Source organism: Plectropomus leopardus, chromosome 8 (genome assembly GCF_008729295.1).
Source record: "Plectropomus leopardus isolate mb chromosome 8, YSFRI_Pleo_2.0, whole genome shotgun sequence".
Classification (NCBI taxonomy): domain Eukaryota; kingdom Metazoa; phylum Chordata; class Actinopteri; order Perciformes; family Serranidae; genus Plectropomus; species Plectropomus leopardus.
This window is the reverse complement of record NC_056470.1, coordinates 29,188,409-29,210,677: the sequence shown is the minus strand read 5'-3', so window position 1 is coordinate 29,210,677 and position 22,269 is coordinate 29,188,409. Positions and strand designations below refer to the sequence as shown.

Below are 22,269 nucleotides of genomic sequence, written 5' to 3'. Positions count from 1 at the left end.
AAGACACCAATCTGAAGCTAACTTCAGCTCCGTTGTTTACGTCCAATCTGTGGAGTCTGTGCCGCTGTGACCTGCTGCAGTTCAGTCAACGAAATATTCTCGCTGGTTAAAACTCGCACCAGTGATGATATGAGATTATTTGGCATATTTTAAACACACATGTCTTCAAAGAGGCGGTTCGTAGTGTGACCTAACAGAGGTCACGATGGATTAGCGATAGTTGAGTGGCTTTTCTCCAGACAGTGTGACTGTCAGCAGGAACTGGGACAAGGGACTTTGGTGCTACTAACGTTAGCTAGCAGCGCAACTTAGCTAGACGTTTTGAATCAGCTTTACTGCTGCGACAGGTATTACACAAATTTTTGACAAGTTCTTCTGTGTGTGTCGCTTCATGTGTTGTCCTCCTCCAGTCTTCGGCTCACTTTATATGCCTGTTTGTTTTCCTGGTTGTTGTGTAGCGTTGGCGTTAGCCCTCAGCTGTCGTTGGCTGCTGCTTGCTAATGTGTAGCTATAGTTATTGCCTCCCAGTGGTGGAAAAAGTATTCAAATCTTTTAACGGTAAGTTGCATTAGCTAAACCACAATGCAAAATTACTCAGTAAAAAAAGTGAAAGTCCTGCTTGCAGTTTTTCACAAAATATATATTCAATTATTAGCACAAAATGCATAATTATTCATGTACCAAACTGTAAGGCAATGCAAGTCATTTATGTTTTGCATGAAAAAAATTGTTATCTGCTGACTAGAGCTATCACATAAGTGACAAAACTGAGTGTAAACTAGAACATTATCCTCTTTATTCACCTGCAAATCTCACCAAATGGGCCAGTTATAGAGAGAGGTCAGATTTTCTGATGGGGGGTTGAATGGGGCTCTGATCCAAAGTCATTATGTGACTTAAAGTCGATGTCAGTCGAAAGGCCCCCAGTTTGGACAAGCAGGCTGGAGTCCACATGAAAGCGGAGCAATCTACTGATGTGGATGGGGGACAGTGACAAAATGTATCTGAGCTTCCTAAAACTAAGAGAACTGGTCTCTCTGCCTCATTTGAAAGCTCTCATAAGTACAAGGTTAAATGAATCTGTTGGTACTTATCTTTGTTCATAACTGTTTTTAATATTTCCACATGTAACTGTCTATTCTGTAGTGTTTTTGGGGGGTTAGCGTAGTTTGTGACTTTTTCTTGTGCAGCTGTCTTGGATAGGGATCATTTATCGCAACAGGACTTACCTGGTTAAGTATGGGTTTAATAAATAAATTAATTCAAATTTTTAGAAAGTCCTATCCAAACAAAAAAATCACTATCAGTTTTAGTGTACGCTATATTGAGATTATTTTTCACCACTTTACCTTAATGTCAGACAGCGATTTCCAGTGGAAAACTGAAGCCATTATGTTCCTCCCTTCAAAGCCAGACTCCATTGAGAAAAATGGTAATTTAACTTTGTGTTATTGTGTGACTTTGGCATTCAAAGAGTTAGTTCGGATTCCCCAAAGTCAAACAGAAACACAAACTAACTACCTCATCGAAACAGCAGCGGCACTATTGACTGTTTTTGTCAATAGTCTGGTGGCTTTGACAAGAGCACAGAGGGGAACTGAAGCTGTTAGTGGCTTTTCTGTCAGAATGAGCAATCTGACCGAAAATTAAGTGCTGAGAATACTCTCAACATCGTGTACACTTAAACTGGTATTATTTTTTAGGTGGCTAAAATGTTGCTGACCCCTCCACAGCAGCACATTTCTTTGCTTCCATGTCAGACCTCAGCCTGCTTCTCCAAACTGAGGGCGTGCCGTCTAACATCGACTGTATGCAAAACACCAACGACAAGCCTCGTGCAACCCCACTTTAAAAAAATCGGACCTATTTTTTTAGGCACTAACACCTCGAAGCACTACTAAAGTACAATACTTGAAAACATTTTACATCTTTGTCTCTTTGGCTCTAACTTTTCACACATCAACTATAGATGACAAACACTCACAGAATAATAACACACAGTAAGTGCTGCATGAACAAATAATGCCATGAAGGATGTCTTTGAATAAGTGTCTCCTTCTGAAGGTCGTTCTCAACAAAGCTTATCCTGTTTCAGACTCCTGGAGTAGTTTGAGATCCTTGGGAGATTCTCAAGGCAACATGGCGCCCAAAGACATCATGACCAACTCCCACGCCAAATCCATCCTCAATGCCATGAACTCGCTACGCAAGAGCAACACGCTCTGTGATATCACGCTGAGGGTGGAGAACACAGATTTCCCAGCTCACCGGATTGTCCTGGCGGCCTGCAGTGATTACTTTTGTGCCATGTTCACCAGTGAGGTAACGCTGAAAACATTACAGTGCTCGGAAACACCTGAAACTGTAACTATTAAGCATATCACATAGGATTGTTTTTTTGGCAATATGATACATATGATGCAAAGGTTATGATTTAATGTATTGCAATACTGTAAGCAACTTTATGCATTATGATCTAATTTTGAGATTTTACATTTGAGTCAAAGTCTGAAGACAGATAACAGCTCTACTGTCCGGGGTTTAATTACAACAAAAAATGAAGCACTAAATCTCTACATGTAAATATCAATTAAAAATCTATTCAGTGTTTTTAGAAGCGATACAGTTCGGTATTGTGATTCTCATATATCGATATTTTCTCACACCCCTAATGTTACATACGGCTTTACAGAATGAAAAGGTTTCTATTATCAGGGACAAAGATGAAGAGATCTGAATATGACCTGTTGATATTTTACTCCTTTTTTGGCTTTTCTAAGAGTCTCTTAATCAAGTTAGTGAAGTAAATTAATTTTATTTATTTATAAAGCCCAAAATCGCCTCAAAGGCATTTACATTCTGTACAGCGTATGGCACACTCTGTCCTTAGACCCTCGGTTTGGACGAGGAAAAACTCCCCCGAAATAAACATATAATGGGGGAAAATGTAAGAAGAGCAAATGAGGAGGAAACCGTCCTCCACAACAGGTACATATGCAGTAGATGTCAAGTGCTCAGAAGAGACCAATATGTAAAATTATTGTATAGACAATGAGGTGAAAATTAAAGATGGATATATATGATAAGTGTCCGATCATACTCGTATCTTCTTTTCTTGACCAAAGTTAGCAGAGCTTTGGTCTTCCTTCTTTAACACATTAAGTAAAGTCCTTTCTGTCGCTCCTGACTGCAGCCCCTCTGATGGCTGTATTTGGGGTACCCTCTGCACCGGTCAGTCTGTCTAAGAAACACTCAGAAGTTGTTGCTTTTGCCTTACTCATCGCCTGTAGACGTGTTCTGTTAGACTGGAAAAGACCCGGTCCTCCCTCCGCCACACTCTTGTTGTCTGATCTAATGTCCTTTTTATCATTAGAAAAGATGAAATATTCCCTGAGAGGCTCATCTGCCAGTTTCTACAAAAGATGGCAGCCAATCATTTCCCATGTAAATACTCTTACCTCTCTGGACCCCACCTGATTCTCATTGCATCTCATTTCTTTGTGTAAGCATCTTGACTGTCTCTCTTATGGCATTTTTCTCTGTTTTTTTCTTCCTTTTTCTTCCTTTTTCTCAATTATTATTATTAATATTAATTTATTTATTATTATTATTATCATTATTATTATTATTATTATTATTATTATAATTATTATATTATATTATTATTATATTATTAATAACATTCACCTTTTATTATTGTTATTAATATTAATAATAATTTCTGTTATTTTTGCTTTAAATATGTACAGTGGTTTGAAATTTTAGGGCGTGGTGTTAATATAAGGTGGCGTTTTGTCGTTCTACCACACCACAGAGAGGGTTGGGAGGGAGGAAAAAAATGGAATATATGTTTATACTGTTATACTATTTATATTTATATACTGCTGGTTCCTAATAAATAAAATTAAAAAACACTCAGTAAACCAATTTTATGTTAAAACAAAAACAGATGGATAGTAAATGTGTGTGTATGAAGAATAAGACAGTGTTTAACTTTACTAAATAAGACATGACTGACTGACACGGCGATTATAGGAATTGCTACTGGATAATACTCGGTGCTTCGAACTAATCCCTTGGTATTATGTTTCTTGTCATTGCATCTCATGTTGTCTGTTTTTGTTGTTGTTTTTGTGGTTCTGCAGCTCGCAGAGAAGGGGAAATCTTTTGTCGACATCCAGGGGCTCACTGCAGCGACGATGGAGATCCTGTTGGACTTTGTGTACACAGAGACGGTGCTGGTCACAGTGGAGAACGTACAGGAGCTGCTCCCCGCGGCGTGCTTACTGCAGCTCAAAGGTGAGCTCAGGAGTGTCCACGTACTTTGATTTATGAAGCGTGTGCTTAGTCAGCTGATAGCTCTGTGAGTGTTATCAGAGGTATCTGCTGGTCTTTTGAAGTGTGCTGTTAAACAGTCTCACACTGAATTTACAAAAGTCTCAAATATTTCTTCCTGTGAACTCCAGACAGTTAATGTTAGTTATTAAATGTGTGATTTCGGATTTTGGGAGCCATTTTAAACTTAAAAGTAAAAGTGGGATTGTTGTGACAGTAGATTGTTGTGAAGGAGGCTGTTCAGTCCTTTTTTTCAGTTTCAGTCAACACCATCAGACCTGCAGTAAACACTACCGCTAGTTACTGTACACAGGAAGCGTGCTGTCAAATGGCAAATTTATTTTAATTTATTTTTATTATTTTTATTTTTTTTAATGAATTAATTTTAATTTAATTTTAATTAATTTTTATTATTTTATTGTTTTTTTTTAAAAAAAATGAATTAATCAATTTAAACTGGTTAATCCATTCAACCGATTCATTTCAAGTCACATCAATAAAAGTAATAATTTAATCAGGAATTATTCTTAAATACTGCTGAATATTACTAAAATTGTGATGTATATTTATTTATTTTTAATCCTTTGCACTTTTGTTGCATCAAACTTTTAAATTTTGGCCGGTATGAACTATCACATTTCATTAAATGTGGTATTAAAAAGGTCATAAAAAGTTTTAAATTGAACTCAGTGAACTATACAGAAACTCTGACGCATGGCAACAATTTGTAAAATAGTTTGCATCAGCATTTTTCAAATTTAGAGTTGTCGAGTAGCAGGAAAGTGGTGTCTATAAGAATTTGGCTGAATTTGGATGATTCATGTGTGCAAATTGATACAAATGCATCTTTGTTTCCCTCAGGGGTGAAAAGAGCATGCTGCGATTTTTTGGAGAGTCAGCTCGATCCCTCCAACTGTCTGGGTATTCGTGACTTTGCCGAAACTCACAACTGCCTGGACCTGATGCAGGCCGCCGAGCTCTTCTCCCAGAAGCATTTCAGCGAGGTGGTTCAGCACGAGGAGTTCATGCTGCTCAGCCAGACAGAAGTCGAGAAACTCATAAAATGTGATGAAATCCAGGTAAGAAAAGGGAAGTTTGGTCAGTTACTGTTTGATCTGTAGTCGCTGAATATCATAAATGGATAACTTAGTATGTCATTAGAAATACCTGAAACCATAATGACACATCTGCTCACAATACATGTGACGGTTTCTGTGAATCCTTAAACAGTCTTAAAGACATTAAATTCTTGAATGTAAAAAAAAACAAGGCCTTAAATGGTATTAAAATGTCTTAAATCAACCTTTCAAAAGTCAAAAAAATGCTGAGGCAAGTAAGATTTTATGAGTTTTTTCTTTTCTGATGTTGCAATTTGTGGGACATTTTTTGTGAAGTTGCTCATAAAACTTGGCACGATGGGAATTAAGTGAAATCCTACATGCAGAGTAAGATACACAAATTTTTCAAGAAAAACTGCCAACGTTCACCAGGTGTTTCACTGTTCTGTTACACCTTTGTCCCGAGATAAAAAGTCGTGTATTACGTCACAAAAAACTTGTCCCTATCTCTAAATTATTTATGTTTTTTCACGTTTTTTCCCTCCAACTTTGGCTAATGTAACACCGTTGTTGCATTTAAGTTGCATTTAAAAAGTTGCATTTCGAATTTGCTTCCAGCTGCAGGAGCCCTGTCTGCGGATACATCTGCAGTACTGTAATGGTTTGAATTAGTGTTAAGGTGCCTGAAAAGCAGCTTGACTAAAATAGTATAGTGTCACCTGACTTTCACAACTTTATTATGGAGTGTGAAAACAGAAAAACAAGCTCCAGCCTGCTGTACTCTCCGTCAGTAACACCCACCACCCCTTAATTCCACTCAGTTTTGCGGATTTTTCTGACAATTAAATTGCAGAGAAGAAAACCTGATTTAAGTTTGCTCAGGAAATTCCTGTTCTGAACCGCAAACACCCTGCTTTGTGAAAACAGTCATTATCACAAAATGATTTATACATCATCAAATCCTTCAAATGCTCCTTCCTGTCATTTTTGTTGTTTTTAAAATAAAACTAGACCATACATGTAAATTACAGTCACGCATAATTTGCCCTCAGTGAAACTATGTGTCATCACTTTCACGTTCAGGAATTTATGACGTGTTTCACCGTCAGCAGACCGCGTTGTTGTGCATTGTCTTTTGCAATTACACGTCCGTTAATGGTAACAGTTAAAGATGGATGGCTCAATCAGACTGATGAAAATTTTACTGCAGTTGTCAGCTAATTGTTTAATAAAATGTGGATTTAAGAGCTGTAATTCTTAGCTGTGTGCTGTGTGTGTGTAGGTGGACTCAGAGGAGCCTGTATTTGAAGCCGTGTTAAACTGGGTCAAACACAACCGCAAAGAGCGAGAGCCGTACCTGCCAGACATGCTCGAGTTTGTCCGCCTGCCGCTCCTGACCCCCCGCTACATTACAGATGTCATTGATGCCGAGGTGAGCCAGACGACTCGCAGCAGGTTGTTCTGAAATCACACGCCACGGTTGGATTGTGTGTTGAAGTATTTATCACAGCTTCCACCATAATTAAGCACGTTTTGACACGTTTCAGCCCCTCATTCGGTGTAGCCTGCCCTGTCGAGACCTCGTCGACGAAGCCAAGAAATTCCACTTAAGACCGGAGCTGCGGAGTGAGATGCAGGGCCCACGCACACAAGCAAGATTAGGTGGGAATTTGTTTATTCAATAGCAATTTAGCTATAATCTTGTTTCTTTTATTCTAACTTTGTAATCCCAGCGAGTCTACAGGTCCTGAAAAGCCTAAAAATAAATGTAATTTATTAAATAGTCTCAAATTTGAATTTGTGAGGTCTTCGTCGCCACAAGAATTTTATATTAATTACTGTATCCTGTTTTAACAATCCATCCTAAAGATAAAATATTTAACTTTTATGTATTAAAATGTCTAAAAACGATTAGACAAATGTGATACATATCTTTTGAGATATTTACTTACATTATCCCAAACATTTGTAACACATTTCAAACCCAGAGGAATCTGTAATCTTAATTAAGGACACGGTTCATTTTGTCACTGTCGCCTGCAAGAAGCTGTCATGAATGTGCATTTTATCCTGTTTTATGCCACATCTATATGATACACTTTTTAGATCTTTGTCATTTTTAACTTTGTATTTTAATTGTTTGAAGGATTTTAGTTATTGGATTTCTGGATCTTGAGTTTTCAGAGAAATAAGCCGAGCGAACGTTCAGCTCAGCCCTCTGCAGTGAGCTCAACCACATTGTAGAAACACTGATTTGTGATGTAAAATCGCTTTATTCAGTGTTTTTACTGAATTAAATCACAGGTTCTGTTTGCAAAAACCTCCTGAGTTATCTAAGAAAAAATGTGAGCAAATATCAGCAGGTGCTGCACTAGCGGCCTCTGCACGACGAGCCGACCAGTGAGAAACACCGGTTTGCTTTATTCAGTGTTTTGACCAGATTTAGTCACGTTTTTTTTTTTTGTTTTGGAGAGACTGGCTGTAATTACGGCATTGCTTTGTCTTCTGTTTTTGTTTTGATTGAGAGACCCCTAGGTGACAGAAAATTACATATTATACGTTTAATTTCTTTCTGTCAAAATGAGTCAAGCTCTTCTACATTTAAGACCACTTTTCAGTAGTTCCTCATTTTTAAACCTTCTACTGAACCCAGTTCTTTCCTTTTATTTTATACGTCCACTTACCTGTATGTAAAATGTAGAGACTCACCTAATAACCGTATAACCACATAAAACGTACCTCTGCACAGGCTACATATACACTGCTTACCTCTACACCTGCCTGCAATTATCGAACAAGAAAAGAAGATTCGTCCAAAGATTAAATCTTAAATTTGGTTGAAAATTATATTGAAAAGTGGTTAAAAAACATTAAATGTAAATGTCTGATGACTGAAGACGCCTTAAATTCACTCTGATAGTAAAAATGATTTCTGGGTTTTTTTTCAGGTGCCAAAGAAGTGCTGTTGGTTATTGGCGGGTTTGGCAGCCAACAATCACCGATAGACATAGTTGAGAAATATGATCCGAAAACACAAGAGTGGAGCTTCCTTCCTGTGAGTATTGAGTCTTTAAAAGGTTGTGTTGTTTTTTTATCTCATTGGATTTGACTCATGCAGACAGATGTGTTTCTAACAGAACATTGCACGGAAAAGGCGTTACGTCGCCACAGTGTCGCTCCACGATCGAGTTTACGTAATCGGAGGCTACGACGGTCGGTCGAGGCTCAGCTCTGTGGAGTGTCTGGACTACACAGCAGACGAGGACGGGGTTTGGTACACTGTCGCCACCATGAATGTGCGTCGTGGCCTCGCTGGAGCCACGACACTCGGAGGTGAGCGTGACTTCACTGCTGAATCTGTGAAACCTGTCGTCTCTCTCAGAAAGATATACAGCACGTAATTCCTTCTGATTTGGCTCTCCACAGACATGATCTATGTGGCCGGTGGCTTCGATGGCAGCCGGCGTCACACCAGCATGGAGCGATACGACCCCAACATTGACCAGTGGAGCATGCTGGGAGATATGCAGACAGCTAGAGAAGGAGCTGGTCTGGTGGTGGCCAGCGGACTCATCTACTGTCTCGGTATAATCTTTGATGAGTTTGACGCACACGGTGGTACAGTATTCAGGCTATAACTAATGATGATTTTTATTTTGCTGATAATTTTCTCACCTTATCTGTTGATCATTTTGTTATTAAAATGCGTGCCGTGTTTAAATTGCATTTTCTTTTTGACTATCAGTCCTTAAGACATTCAGTTTTCCATCATCGGGAGAAAAAAAAGCAGCAAATTCAAGCATTTGAGGAGCTGGAACCAGCAAATGTTTGTATTTTTGCTTCAAAAAAATAACTGAAATTATACATTTTTGAATTAGTTGGCAAGTAATTTTCTCACCTTCACTAACTGATTACTGTTTGGGCACAAATAATTGGAAAAATATACAACACTTTCACATGAGTGCTGTTGGAAAAGTTTCCCTGAGGTAATATTTCTCCAAAGAGAAGCCAGTTTTCACCTCGAAGCTTTTTCAAAAAAAAAAAAAAAACAGAAAAATTAAACAGGAAATAATTCCATTAAAGCACCATGAATCCCACATCTGTGTATCTTGTCCATGAGTCACAAACACACACTTCCCCCTCCTCTCGACTCGTCGAGGCGGTTGAATTTATTTCTCCAGATGTAAGCGTTTGTCAAGACTTCTTGTCTCTCTGAGCTTTGGTCCCTCGTGGTATTTCTTGGCTGTTTGATTGATGATTCAGACGTTTCTGTTGTGACGTTTATACACGACTCATTTTCACTTTATGGGTTTGTTTCCTCTGTGGCACGACCACCAACAAAGGACTTGGAGGTTTTGATAGTTGACTAACTGTCGAAGACTCGGAATCTAACAGACTTGAAGACACTCGTTAACCCAGAAATATGAGTGCTGCAAACAACCCATAATGCAACACTCTCTGCAAGACCTGGAGTTAGACCAAGACGTTCAAAAACAACATCTGATGTTGTGAATATGTCTCTAGAATAATACAATCCCACTAATTTAAATGCAATGCAAATGTGGTTTGTTGTTTTCAGGCCAATAGGGTAACTGATTAACCATTTCAGCTCCTAACAGCTGAGAAAGTGGGAAAGTGTTGTATTTTTGTTCGAAAAATTACTCAGAAAATATTCGCCAGGGTGCAAAATTAAGTATTTTGTCAGCTGGCCAAAGGGCTAGTGAATGTTTCCAGTCACTCAATAGACTTTTGGGATTTTTGCGTAAAACAAAGCTAACGGCCACTTGCATAGTTTACCAGCATTGAGACGATGTTTTGTTCTCAGGTGGTGTTTTTGTACTCCGATATTGGCCGTTTTATTTTTCTGTCAGTTCAGTTTATAGTTTCATTGACTGATGGTTGCAGCTCTGCATTTGCTGTTTCTTCCTCACAGGTGGATATGATGGCCTAAATATCCTGAATTCAGTGGAGCGGTACGATCCACACACGGGCCACTGGACCAGCGTGACACCGATGGCCACCAAGCGCTCAGGTGGGTAAGAAAAGAGAATGAAGTAAATCTCGCTGTGTGTGTATCTGTGTGTGTATCTGTGTGTGTATCTGAGACGTTTCTGCTGTTTTCAGGCGCCGGCGTTGCTTTGCTCAACGACCACATCTACGTGGTGGGAGGCTTTGATGGTGTTTCACACCTCGACTCTGTGGAGGTTTACAACATCAGAACAGACTATTGGACCACTGTAGCCAGTATGACGACGCCTCGATGCTACGTAGGTGCAACCGTCCTCAGAGGACGACTCTACGCCATCGCTGGGTAAGACAGAGTCCTAATGTCCTCCTGTCTGCGACTGTGAGTTTAAAGGTTTAAATTTCTGGTGAAAAATGTGACTCAGTGTTACCTAAAACCCAAGATGACGTTCTCAAACGTCTTGTTTTGTCCACAACCTGAATATTTTAATATTACTGTCATAGGAGTAAAGAAACCAGAAAATATTCACATATAAGATGCTGGAATCAGAGCATTTTACCTTTTTTTCTTTTTAAAAAATAACTCAAACAAATGAGTCGATTGTCAAATTAGTTGGTGATTAATTTAATAGCTGACAGCTAAAACAATGAAGTGATAACCTTGTAGTGTGACCATGCTGTAAGAAATCAGGTGCAGAATCCACAGTTCTTGTTCCTGCATGCTGGAGTTTTGCCAAATCAAGTGCAGGTTTTATTGCCGAATTTTAGTCCCGGCAGTTCAACTAACTGTGTGTCCCTTCGGCAAGTCTTAGCAAAGACACGCTGTAGTAAATAGATAATACATAACATCTTCACATAACAAAAACGACTTACAGTAAGTTAATTTAACCATGTGGGCACAAACCCAAAACCCAAACTTCATCAAATATGTTGATCTGCCTCAAGTGCCTCATTTAGAGACAATAACTGATGCATATTTGTTTGTTGTTTTATTTTCTTTTATTGGCCACGATGCCGTCTAATTAAACGAGTTTTCAGTTTACCTGACATTAGTTGTGTTTAAAGGTAAAATTGATAATTAACTGCTGTTGAAGCGACGGTCAGAATAAACAGGAGGAATGATTACAGCAACGTTTAACATTTCTGTGTGCATCTGAATTTTGTTTTAAGACGAACCTGAAACATGTTGAACTTATCTTTTAAAGGGTTTAACACTTAAATTAGCTGCAACTGTATTTGAACACTTTTGTCTTATTTTCTCTTGTTATCTGATAAGTTATCACATTTATCTCGGTAATTATAATAGTGAAGCATCACTATCGTGCTGATTGTTGTGGTTAAAACGCTCAGTTCCTCTCTGTTTGTTTCACATCTCTCTCTGTAGATATGACGGGAACTCTCTCCTCAGCAGCATCGAATGTTACGACCCGGTCATCGACTCCTGGGAGGTCGTCACCTCGATGGCGACGCAGCGGTGCGACGCGGGCGTCTGCGTTCTACGTGAAAAGTGATTTTTGCCAAGAAGAACCACAGGAGGAAAAGCAGTCGGGAGGACAGGCAGCTAGACTGAAATGCCACAGAACCAGAACCACACAAAGGGAGAAGATTGTTCGCTAGTATGCAAATAGGTAATAGGAAAAAAAAAGTGCAGCAGTTCGAGCTGCTTCCGTTACTGGACGGTCAACCCTTCGACAGTCAGACTGTGCAACAGAGATTCAGCTTCGCCGTGGTCGACTTCACCTCCGAGGAGCCCATCGCCACTTGCATGACTGTCCTCAGTGGTACTCGTTGCTGTCGTTACCTGTGAGATTATTTTTTCAGTTTGTCTTCAAAGTGCAATATATTTCTACTCATCATAAGAAAACAGACGGAGTTGGTTCAGACTCCGGTTGCTGCTATATGCCTTATAACTTTGGCCTACATCAAACCGTGAACATCCGTGTTGCCTCCCATTTGACTTTGACGATAGTTACAGTTCATTGGCTTCTTATCGATTGCACTCATTCGGCATTTGCGAGGTCATTAATGGGGCAGTAACTCAACCCTTTTTGTAATTCTTCCTGTAAACAGTGCTTTTAGATCCAAATCACTTTAATACAGAATGTTTAATACTTATCGTTGCTCTCGGAAGATATATTTAGAGATCAATATTGTTTTAGAAAATGACTGAATTGTACCAGTTGACTTTATTTTGTCCCTGACAAATCACAGAGTAATAAGTATGAGGTGCATGTGTTTTTTCTTTTTTCCTCAGCTTATAAATCTGGACATGTACGTGTAGGACACAGAGTCCTAACATCACTGTTGCCTGGGAAGTGAATAAACACTAAGAACTGACGCGTTTTATCTTCTCGGTCTGTGAACACCTGATAAGTGATGCAGAGAGACAAAACGCGGGATGTTCGCTTCACACGTCGTCAGCTGAGTCAGAGGCATCATCGTTCACATCCGCAGAGAAAATGTGAGGAATCATCCGGCCATTCGAAGCAGTTTGATTTCTCAAACTCAACAAACTACCAAAGCATCAATTTTATCCCTATTAAACTCAATGTGTCCATTTTAAAGGAACAGTTCACCCCAAAATTAACATATTTTCCTCCTGCCTGCAGTGCTGTTTATCAGTAGGTTGGTGCAGAAGTTGCAGAGTGTCGGAGATATCGGCCGTGCAGATGTCGGCTTTCTCTCCAGTAAAGTGGAACTAGATGGCACTCGGCTTGTGGGGCTTAAAGCGCCAAAAAATACATTTGAAAAACTCAACAGCAGTGTCTCTTTCCAGAAATCATGACCCGTTACTCAAGATAATCCGCAGACCTTGTTGTGAGCAGTTTTATGTCGAAACTATTTTCTTTCGACCGAACTACATCCGTCAATGGAGTCAGCGTGCAGAAGGAAGCGTCTCCTGCTCGCTCACCTCGCACTGAGACGGCTAACGTTACAGCGCAGCCGAGGAAAACGGCGTTAATCTTTACATCGCACACGGTCAAGAGAATGAGCCTCTTACTTAAGTATTTTAACTTTATATTACTTTGTACTTCTACTCCACTACATTTCAGAGCAAAATATTGTACTTTTTAACTCCACATCCATTTGACCACTCAGTTAATTTACAGATTAAGATTTTACAACAAACTTGGGTCATAATAAAAGATTTGCTCTACCCAAACATATTTAAAATATTAAAAATTATTTCACCCCAACCAGCTATAACATTAAAGTACTGATCACATGTACGTCATCAATAATGCACCAGTTGTAAAGTTCCTTTCTACATTCTTACAAATACTTATAATACTTTTGTACTTTCGCTGAAGTGAATTTCTAATGCAGGGCTTTTACTTATAATTGCATATTTCTATAGTGTGGTATCACTTTTTATTTTCGTGAATTATTGGAATACTTCTTCCACCACTGGTATTAAAATTAAAAGTACTTATTCCACAAGAAAATGGCTCCTGCTACAGATAAATTATTGTTATTAAATTATTAATATTTCACTAAAAGGTGACTATAAAGGTCATAAAACAAAACAATTTTTTTCTTGCAATTATAATCTGAACCTGCAATTAGTCACTAAATAATGGAGTAGAAGTGTAAAGCAATAGAAAATTATCTGAGGGTTAAATTAACCCTTTGAAACCTGGATTGACATCTCTTTTCTTGTGCTGCGTTCAGACACCTCTCACAGGGATTTAACCCTTTGAACCATACGCAAATTGGTTTGATTTATTTTGAAAACTGGGGGAAAAGACAACAAGCAACTTGGCAAGAAATGTCAAGCAAATTGAAAAAAAATAGTAAATTTAGAAAATTAGTGACATCCCTGTATTTGTATATTTTCAGAATTATACATTTAGAATTTTATTACAGAATTAAAATGATTTTTTAGCACATTTTACAGGTCATTTTTGTGTTTGTTTTTGTTTTGGCCTTGTTTTTTGGTTTGTTTGTTTTTTCATTTTCTTGCTGATTTTGGGGCTATTTCTTCATAAATTGGTCATTGCCTTCTCGTGTTTTTGAAAGAAATCAAGCCAGTTTTCTCAGGGTTCAAAGAGTTAAGTTGTTGGATAAGATATCTGATGGTTCTTGAAAAACAAACATCTCGTGGTTACCAAACTAATAATGCTGCCAAATTATTTCACCATAACAGGAAGGTTTCCTCGTTATCAGGTAGAAGTTTCGTCTGAAACAGGATCCTGTCGATTCGTCTTAATAAACATCCAGAGTAAATAAAAGGTAAGTTTGCATGTTCACCAAATAAAACATCTTAGCATAAGCAGGTTTTAGCATCCTTTGTACAGTTTTAAAGACATTATTATGACGTTAAACTTGTATGATGTCAGTGCTGGAAAGTAAAGTAAAGTATTTACATCTACTTCAGTACTGTTCTTAAAGTACGATTTAAAGTACTTTACCTGAGTATTTCCATTTTCTGCCACTTCATACTTGTTCTCTACTACAGCCATGAGCATCAGTTTGGTTTCAACATTTGGGGGCACACATATAAAACAGGGTTTAAGGGTCCTCCGCCAAAAAATTTGTAGCATCAAAAACTCAGTTTCTTGCATTCTGATGAATTCTTGTGCAGCGATTTATGATATAAATGTCACATCAAAATAAAAGTCCTCTGCTATTTTTCTGTTTTTCTTTGGGGTGGGACAAATGCACGTTCTGAAAACCTCTCCCAAATCACACAGCTCATTAATCTGACTTCCTTATTAACCCTTAAAAACCTGAATCACTGTTCTTGTGCTGTGTTCAGACGCCTTTCACGAGTGTTGGTTGGAGCATATTGGTTTGATTCTGTTTGAAAAGATGCAACTGAAAGAGCAACTTTAAAAGAAATTTCCTTCAAATTGCAAGAAATTAGCAGATCTAAAAAAAATGATATTTTTTAGAAAAAGCAAGGGAAAGATTTTCCAAAACTGTTTTTATATTTATCCTAATTAAATATTTAAAATTGTCACATAATGATTGTTGTTTTTAAGCACTTTTTCCAAGTCATTGCCTCATTTTTGGGTTTTTTTTTTTTTTGTTTCTTCTTCTTTCTTTTCCATCCCTCTTTTTGTGGGTTTTAGGTAATTTTGTTGTGCTTTTTACTAATTTTTTGTCATGTCTTCTTAAAATGCCTTCTTTTCATGTTTTTGAAAGAAATCTAGTCCATTTGCTCAGGTTTCAAAGAGTTAAATTAATTGGTCTGAAATCTTTTTCTTCCACTTCATGCTGTTTTAAAACGAGTAAGAACAACTGTGAAATAACTAGTGACACAAAGCTAAACTGACTCAGATTGGATTTGAATATGATTATGTATATATTATTTTTTTCTCTCTAAAAGTTCTTTCTTGAGCAGAAAAGTAACTAAATAACATTTTTAGGGAGAGTAGCTTCATGTGGGAGGGAAGTCTTCCTCCCTTCAGCCTGATTAAACACTGTCAGACACACACACACACACACACACACGCACGCACGCACGCACGTACACCATCCTAACAGTAACCCAGGTGAGCCTGTCTGTCTGTGTGTCTGTCTGCAGGTATAAAGAGGTGTTGCAGCAGGCGGGACAGAGCAGTTCTGTGTCTGCGGAGACTCGTTACTCGTCCCGGATCAGTGCAGAGGAGCTACTCAGTCTGTCTGGAGTTTGGGGACAGATAAACTCGCAGCAACCTGCAGCTAAATCTACTTCTTTAATCTGCAGCAGCATGGTAAGTAATTGCAATTTATTCAAGAAGCGGAAACTTATCGTTGTTGACAAAGTTTGAAGTTTGCACCACTTAGTGTCTTACTTTTTCTGACATCACCAATGTGACTGTGTTGCCTGCAAGGGAAATCTTTAAAAGATATGATTTTTTTTTTTTCATCCCCAAAACTCTGGCTGCGTGGACACTGTATTCTGTTTTTTAACTTACTTGTGTTGTAGGCGTCAGTGATTAGGCTGCTGTCTGCACATTTAGTGCTTTATGAGTTGACAGTCACCATGTGGAGCTTCAAGCTTCATCTTCAGCCTCAGGCCCTTAGACGAAAAGCCACTTTTTTGGTGAATATTCATCTTTTTGGATGTATTTTTTCAATGTTCATGCTACAATGGGCTACAGTTTATATAAATGTCATACAAATTCAAATCACTCAGCAGCAGGAAAATCATCTTGGGGGATTTTCTCCCTCCAGGGAAAACAAAATTCTCAACATGTTGAAACACGACTGCAGAAAGCACTTAGCAAATGAAAAACAGTAAAGTGCTGGATTAAGATGGGCCTGTTTTCGACTTTGTTTACTTTATAACTAATGGAAAAGCAGAACTCAAAGACAACGAATGACAGCGTCAGCAGATCTTTTTGTTTCATTTTTGCACACTGAGCTGATGTGTGTAGAAACAGAGAAAGACTCATCATTTCAAATGTCTTCATATGAGCCATTAGATAGACTGCCAGGACATTTAGTGCAGGTATTCATGGTGCCAAGAGAATCAGCCCTAATGACTCTGGTGACTGCTTAAAGGGACAGTTCACCCTCAAATAAAAACATGCTGTTCTTCTTACTTGTAGAGCTGTTTATCAATCTAGACTGAAAATGGATGACTCACACTGATGTTTCGTTCTTGCATATTGACGTCGGTGACATATGTCGTAGCCAGCGATTCAGTAGGCGTTGTCATCGTACAGTCTGCATACGTCAAACTTGATGTTGTACCCGAGTTTATGAGATCCACGTTCACAGTGTGGCTGCACTAAACTTATAAGATTGTTCAAATCTCACAGTCTGCAGGATGCTGCAGATTCACTGTACCGCCGTCACTATAAGTCACTACTTTAATGCTGTCAGTTGATAAATTGTTAGTATAAAAATGTTGATTTCAGCACCTTTAATTTCAATGGTAAAATAATTTCACAGTTAGGTGTTAAATTTTGTTTTGCTTTTTAAAAAATTCACATCCTTTTGGCATTTCTTTGCTTCCATACCTTTGTATTTTTATCTATTTTTAATAATGTGTGACCTCCCCAAACTACGCATCCACCTTTATTTTCAACCTGCAGTTTTAAAATTTGGAATCTAAAGAGATATTAAACAGTAGATATTATTTATGAATGGCAAAAATACAGATTTCAAACTGAATCAAATGATGAAAAAAATAATACAATAGATGCTTAAGTTAAGCTTTTTTAGGTCATATGTTGAGATAAAGTACAACGTGGGTTGTTCTACTTTAAATTTTGTGTTGAGAAGACGTCTGAACCTCCACCTGTGTTGTTTCGTTGTGTTCAGAGAGAGTGCATCTCCATCCACGTGGGTCAGGCAGGCGTCCAGACAGGAAACGCCTGCTGGGAGCTCTTCTGCCTCGAGCACGGTGTCGGTCCTGATGGCGTCTTCCTGGAAAGTCCTGCAGAGCCAAACTCTCGTGAAGACCCATTCAACACTTTCTTCAACACTGGGAGCTCTGGGCGCCACGTTCCCAGAGCGATCTACGTGGACCTGGAGCCCACGGTGGTCGGTGAGTCGTCCTGTGGTTATTTTTATCCTTCTTATCTCTGTTTTATCATCGTTCCCGTCATTGCATTAAGCGTGGTTATACGCGTCTAGTGTGTGTGCATCTCCATCCTCACGGGTCATGCAGGTAACTGCTGATGGGAACACTGGTATCCAGGCAACAGGTGCAGCGGTGCCTCCTTTGCCTTTTATTCAGTGCTGGTTAACATTTACAGAAGTGCTTTGTGTAAATAGAAAATTGCAGAGTGCAGCATTAGATTGATTGTAGACATGAAAACCCTCAAGTGTCCCCAGTGTGTCCCTTTGATTCATGCTGGAGATGCTTTAACAGACAAAACATTTTTACCACAATTTTTTGTAACATTGTTACACAATCTAAAGGTGGATTTTTGGGATATAATGTCAGTGAAGTGCTACAGCTATGGAGACCACAATCTGACAAAATGTAGTAAAATCAATAATACGTTACCTTGTTTACATATTTGCGATTGTGTATATATTGGATGTTGTGGATTTCGGAAATCTTTTTATTGATATTTTATATTTACATACTTTCCTACTTTGTACTCAACTTAATCGCCAGAAAAATGTTGGCATTGGCAAATCACAGATGTGTTTCTTTTGTATTTTATAATGTAGCAGACACGTTGAAACGTCATGTTTTAACGACCCTGTGGTTACCGTGTGTTTAGGTTTAGGCACAAAAAAACACTTGGTTCTGTTCAGGAAAAGATCATGTTTGGACTTAAATAACAATACAATAATAACAATAATAAGAAGAAAAGGAGGAATCTTTTTATATATATACATATGTTCATACATGTACCTGACTGCTGTTTTAAGGCAGACTTGAAAAAATGTAAACACATCCTTTGTTTATTGTTCCACTTTACCTTTTTTCCAAACAATATTTCACGTTTTCTGTGTATGATGAATGATGTGCAGGGATCAGCGTGTATGTTAGGAATTATTTCTAATGTATTTTGAATGATGTTCATAGTTTTGGAGCTTCAGACTACATGAAATAAAACATAAACACACTTCATGACTAATACAAATACATAATTTTTAAAAACCTTTCCCTTCAGATGAAGTGAGGGTTGGAAAGTACCGAGAGCTTTTCCACCCGGAGCAGCTGATCTCTGGAAAGGAGGATGCAGCCAACAACTACGCCCGAGGCCATTACACCGTCGGGAAAGAAATCATTGACGGAGTCATGGAACGCATTCGGAAAATGGTCAGTAATGGTGATAAAATGTAAAAAAACAATTGTTATTATTGATTATTATTATTATTAGAATATTAATAATAATTGAATGTATTTTTGGGGGAGTGGCCAGCAACGCTTACTTTGGGCGCTGTATCTAAATCTCTGCAAGAAAGCAAATACGTGCATTTTGCAAAACTATTTTTGACGGACTCCGTCCTTCTGTCCCATCAGTCGGACCAGTGCACCGGCCTGCAGGGGTTCCTCGTCTTTCGCAGTTTTGGAGGTGGAACCGGCTCCGGCTTCACCTCTCTGCTGATGGAGCGTCTGTCTGTCGACTACGGCAAGAAGTCAAAGCTGGAGTTCGCCGTGTATCCAGCTCCGCAGGTGTCCACCGCCGTGGTGGAGCCCTACAACGCCATCCTGACCACCCACACCACCCTGGAGCACTCCGACTGCGCCTTCATGGTGGACAACGAGGCCATCTACGACATATGTCGGCGCAACATGGACATCGAGAGTCCTGGTTACATCAACCTCAACCGACTGATCGGTCAGATCGTTTCCTCCATCACCGCCTCCCTACGTTTCGATGGCGCCCTCAATGTGGACCTGATGGAGTTCCAGACCAACCTGGTCCCGTTTCCACGAATCCACTTCCCTCTGGTTACTTACTCGCCCATCATCTCTGCTGAGAAGGCGTACCACGAGCAGCTGACCGTGTCCGAGATCACGAGCGCCTGCTTCGAGCCAACCAATCAGATGGTGAAATGTGACCCTCGTCACGGCAAGTATATGGCGTGCTGCCTGCTGTACCGCGGCGATGTCGTCCCTAAGGACGTAAACGCAGCCATCGCAAACATAAAGACCAGACGATCCATTCAGTTTGTCGACTGGTGTCCAACTGGCTTCAAGGTGAGTGACATCATGAAGGCGAGACGCTTGAGATGCTTCATCGCTCTGATCGTTCTTTGTCTCATCAGGTCGGCATCAACTACCAACCTCCGACCGCGGTTCCCGGTGGAGATCTGGCCAAAGTCCAGAGAGCCGTCTGCATGCTGAGCAACACCACGGCCATCGCTGAGGCCTGGTCGCGTCTCGACCACAAGTTCGACCTCATGTACGCTAAGCGTGCGTTCGTCCACTGGTACGTGGGCGAAGGTATGGAGGAGGGAGAGTTTGCAGAGGCCAGAGAGGACCTGGCCTGTCTGGAGAGGGATTACGAGGAGCTGGGTCAAATTAACCCAGATTCTGAAAATGACGACGACGGTCAGGAGTACTGAGCCACGTGAGGCGGTGACGGCCGCACGGCATTTTATCCAGTACTGAGTCGGAAATGATGTCATTTCTTTACTGTGTATCTAGAGTAAACCAAAGATCATCTTTCTGACTGCTGTGTTTTTAAAATGTCCGAAGAAGACAAACTACAAGTAAAGCTGTGTTTGAATTGTGCTGTAAAATAAAGTTTGTCTGGATTATTATGTGTGGAATTTGTTATAGATGTGCAAATAGCAGAGCTGGATATTAGTGCTTGATATCTTTAACTCTTTGGTACCTGCGCAAATTGGTTTGATTTCTTACAAAAAAAACCCAAAAAACACACTTTGTAAGGCCCAAAAAATAGCAAGAAAATACTAAGAAATAGCAAGAAAATTACCTAAAAATAAGGAGAAAAAAAAAGAAAGAAATGTAAAAAAAACAAAAAAAAAAACAAAACAAAACAAAACAAAACACACACACACACAAAAGAAAATTACCTCTAAGAAGTGCTAAAATAAAAATTAACATTTTTTTCCTGTGACATAATTTTAAATACATAATTATGAGAATTAAATATATTAAATATAGTTTCTGGTTTTGTTTTGTTTGTTTATTTGGGTTTTCTTTTTTTTTTTGCAAATAAGTCTTTATGGAACCACGTTTGTCCCAAAGATTTTTATTTTTTACAAGGAAGACCTGGCCAAGAATAGCAGCAATAAAATTTCAACATTTAACATAAAAGCACAAAGATTTAATAACATTTAAATTATCAGTACCTTTTCTTGGATACACTTAAGTACATTTTGTTGCTAAAATTCGAACCTTTACTTCAGTAAAATTTAGATTGGAGAACTTTTACTTGTAATTGAGACATTTTATAGTGTGCTACTTTTACTGCAGTAATGTGAGTACTTCTCCCACCTCTTATTATCTACAATAAAACCATTAATAATCCAAACATCAAGAAAGAAAAAAGCCTTCTTAAACTGTGACCTGTTTTTGATATATATCCTATTTGGATCCCACCGTTTTTGCACCTTACCGTTACTTATTTTTTAAATATTTTGCATCCTGTGTTATGTTATTTTAGTCTTTTGTAGGCTATTATTTACACTGTTCCAACCTGCAGCTGCTGCACAGTAATTTCCCTCTGGATGAATAAAAATTCATCTTAGCCACAATGTAGACTAAGTTAGGCCAATTTCCTAAAACTGTTGCGGGTACTTGAACATCCAGTAATATAAGTTTGATTAAGTTTGTGGCTTAAATGGGCTGACACAGCGTGTGATCGTGCAGCAGCAGATGTTATAAAACGATTATAAGAGAATCGTCCAATCAGACTGCACAGGCTGGCTATTTAAACAACGAGTCCCGGCGGCCGTGAAGGTGTCACCTGAACATATCCTTCCGCGTATCAAGTGTAAACACAAGATAGTCTCCAAAGAAGAGAAGAGTTTCACAACTCTCAGTGTCGTGTTTCTGAATAACACTGACAGAGGATTCATCTTCAGTGTTTTCCATAATTTGATGCATTCATCGTTCTGCAGTGATGAGGTGAAAAATATCGAGACTCTTTGAACTTGATGCAGATTTCATGCTGCAGCCTGTTGAGCAGACATCATATTTGCCTACGCCAGGCACTACTTTAACATGGACATGCGTGTGCATTTATTAACCACACGGCATTGTTTACTCTGAAGTACATTTACTCAAGTACTGTTTCTTAAGTAAGTAGTTCTATCTTTATATTACTTTATTCCTTCACAACATTTCAAAGGGAAATATTGTACTTTTTCCTCTGTAGCCTGCGTTCACTTTATAAACTAGTTACTTTGCAAATTCAGATTATTTATAAAAATATACAATTACCAAAGTAGTAATTATGTATTACTATAACTTCAACAATGGCAGTATATAAATTTGATAAGTGATGCTTACTCATAAACACATCAATAACTATAATCT

General features: G+C 38.8%; 2 protein-coding genes across 5 annotated transcripts in view; both read left to right on the top strand.

Annotated features, from left to right (window-relative positions):
* LOC121947278 (kelch-like protein 12) overlaps positions 1-12,695 on the top strand; it is a 47,471-nt gene extending 34,776 nt beyond the window's left edge. For 2 of the 4 annotated variants that reach the window (XM_042492257.1, XM_042492256.1), the window contains exons 5-15: positions 2,096-2,322; positions 4,146-4,299; positions 5,197-5,414; positions 6,676-6,825; positions 6,941-7,055; positions 8,342-8,448; positions 8,531-8,726; positions 8,820-8,978; positions 10,327-10,425; positions 10,518-10,704; positions 11,743-12,695. In XM_042492257.1, coding sequence (XP_042348191.1) covers positions 2,140-2,322; positions 4,146-4,299; positions 5,197-5,414; positions 6,676-6,825; positions 6,941-7,055; positions 8,342-8,448; positions 8,531-8,726; positions 8,820-8,978; positions 10,327-10,425; positions 10,518-10,704; positions 11,743-11,869 — 1,695 coding nt within the window. In that variant the 5' untranslated portion in view covers positions 2,096-2,139 and the 3' untranslated portion in view covers positions 11,870-12,695. Of the gene's footprint in view, positions 1-66; positions 348-458; positions 559-2,095; positions 2,323-4,145; positions 4,300-5,196; positions 5,415-6,675; positions 6,826-6,940; positions 7,056-8,341; positions 8,449-8,530; positions 8,727-8,819; positions 8,979-10,326; positions 10,426-10,517; positions 10,705-11,742 lie in introns of those variants that run through there. The other 2 variants (XM_042492254.1, XM_042492255.1) reach the window with 2 other exon arrangements.
* tuba5 (tubulin alpha 5) lies at positions 12,099-20,522 on the top strand. Its single transcript, XM_042492258.1, has 7 exons — positions 12,099-12,161; positions 14,506-14,591; positions 15,889-16,057; positions 17,616-17,841; positions 18,926-19,074; positions 19,279-19,959; positions 20,028-20,522. The coding sequence occupies exons 3-7, from the start codon at positions 16,055-16,057 to the stop codon at positions 20,325-20,327; spliced, it is 1,359 nt and encodes a 452-aa protein (XP_042348192.1). The 5' UTR covers positions 12,099-12,161; positions 14,506-14,591; positions 15,889-16,054; the 3' UTR covers positions 20,328-20,522.
* The last annotated feature ends 1,747 nt before the right edge of the window (positions 20,523-22,269 follow it).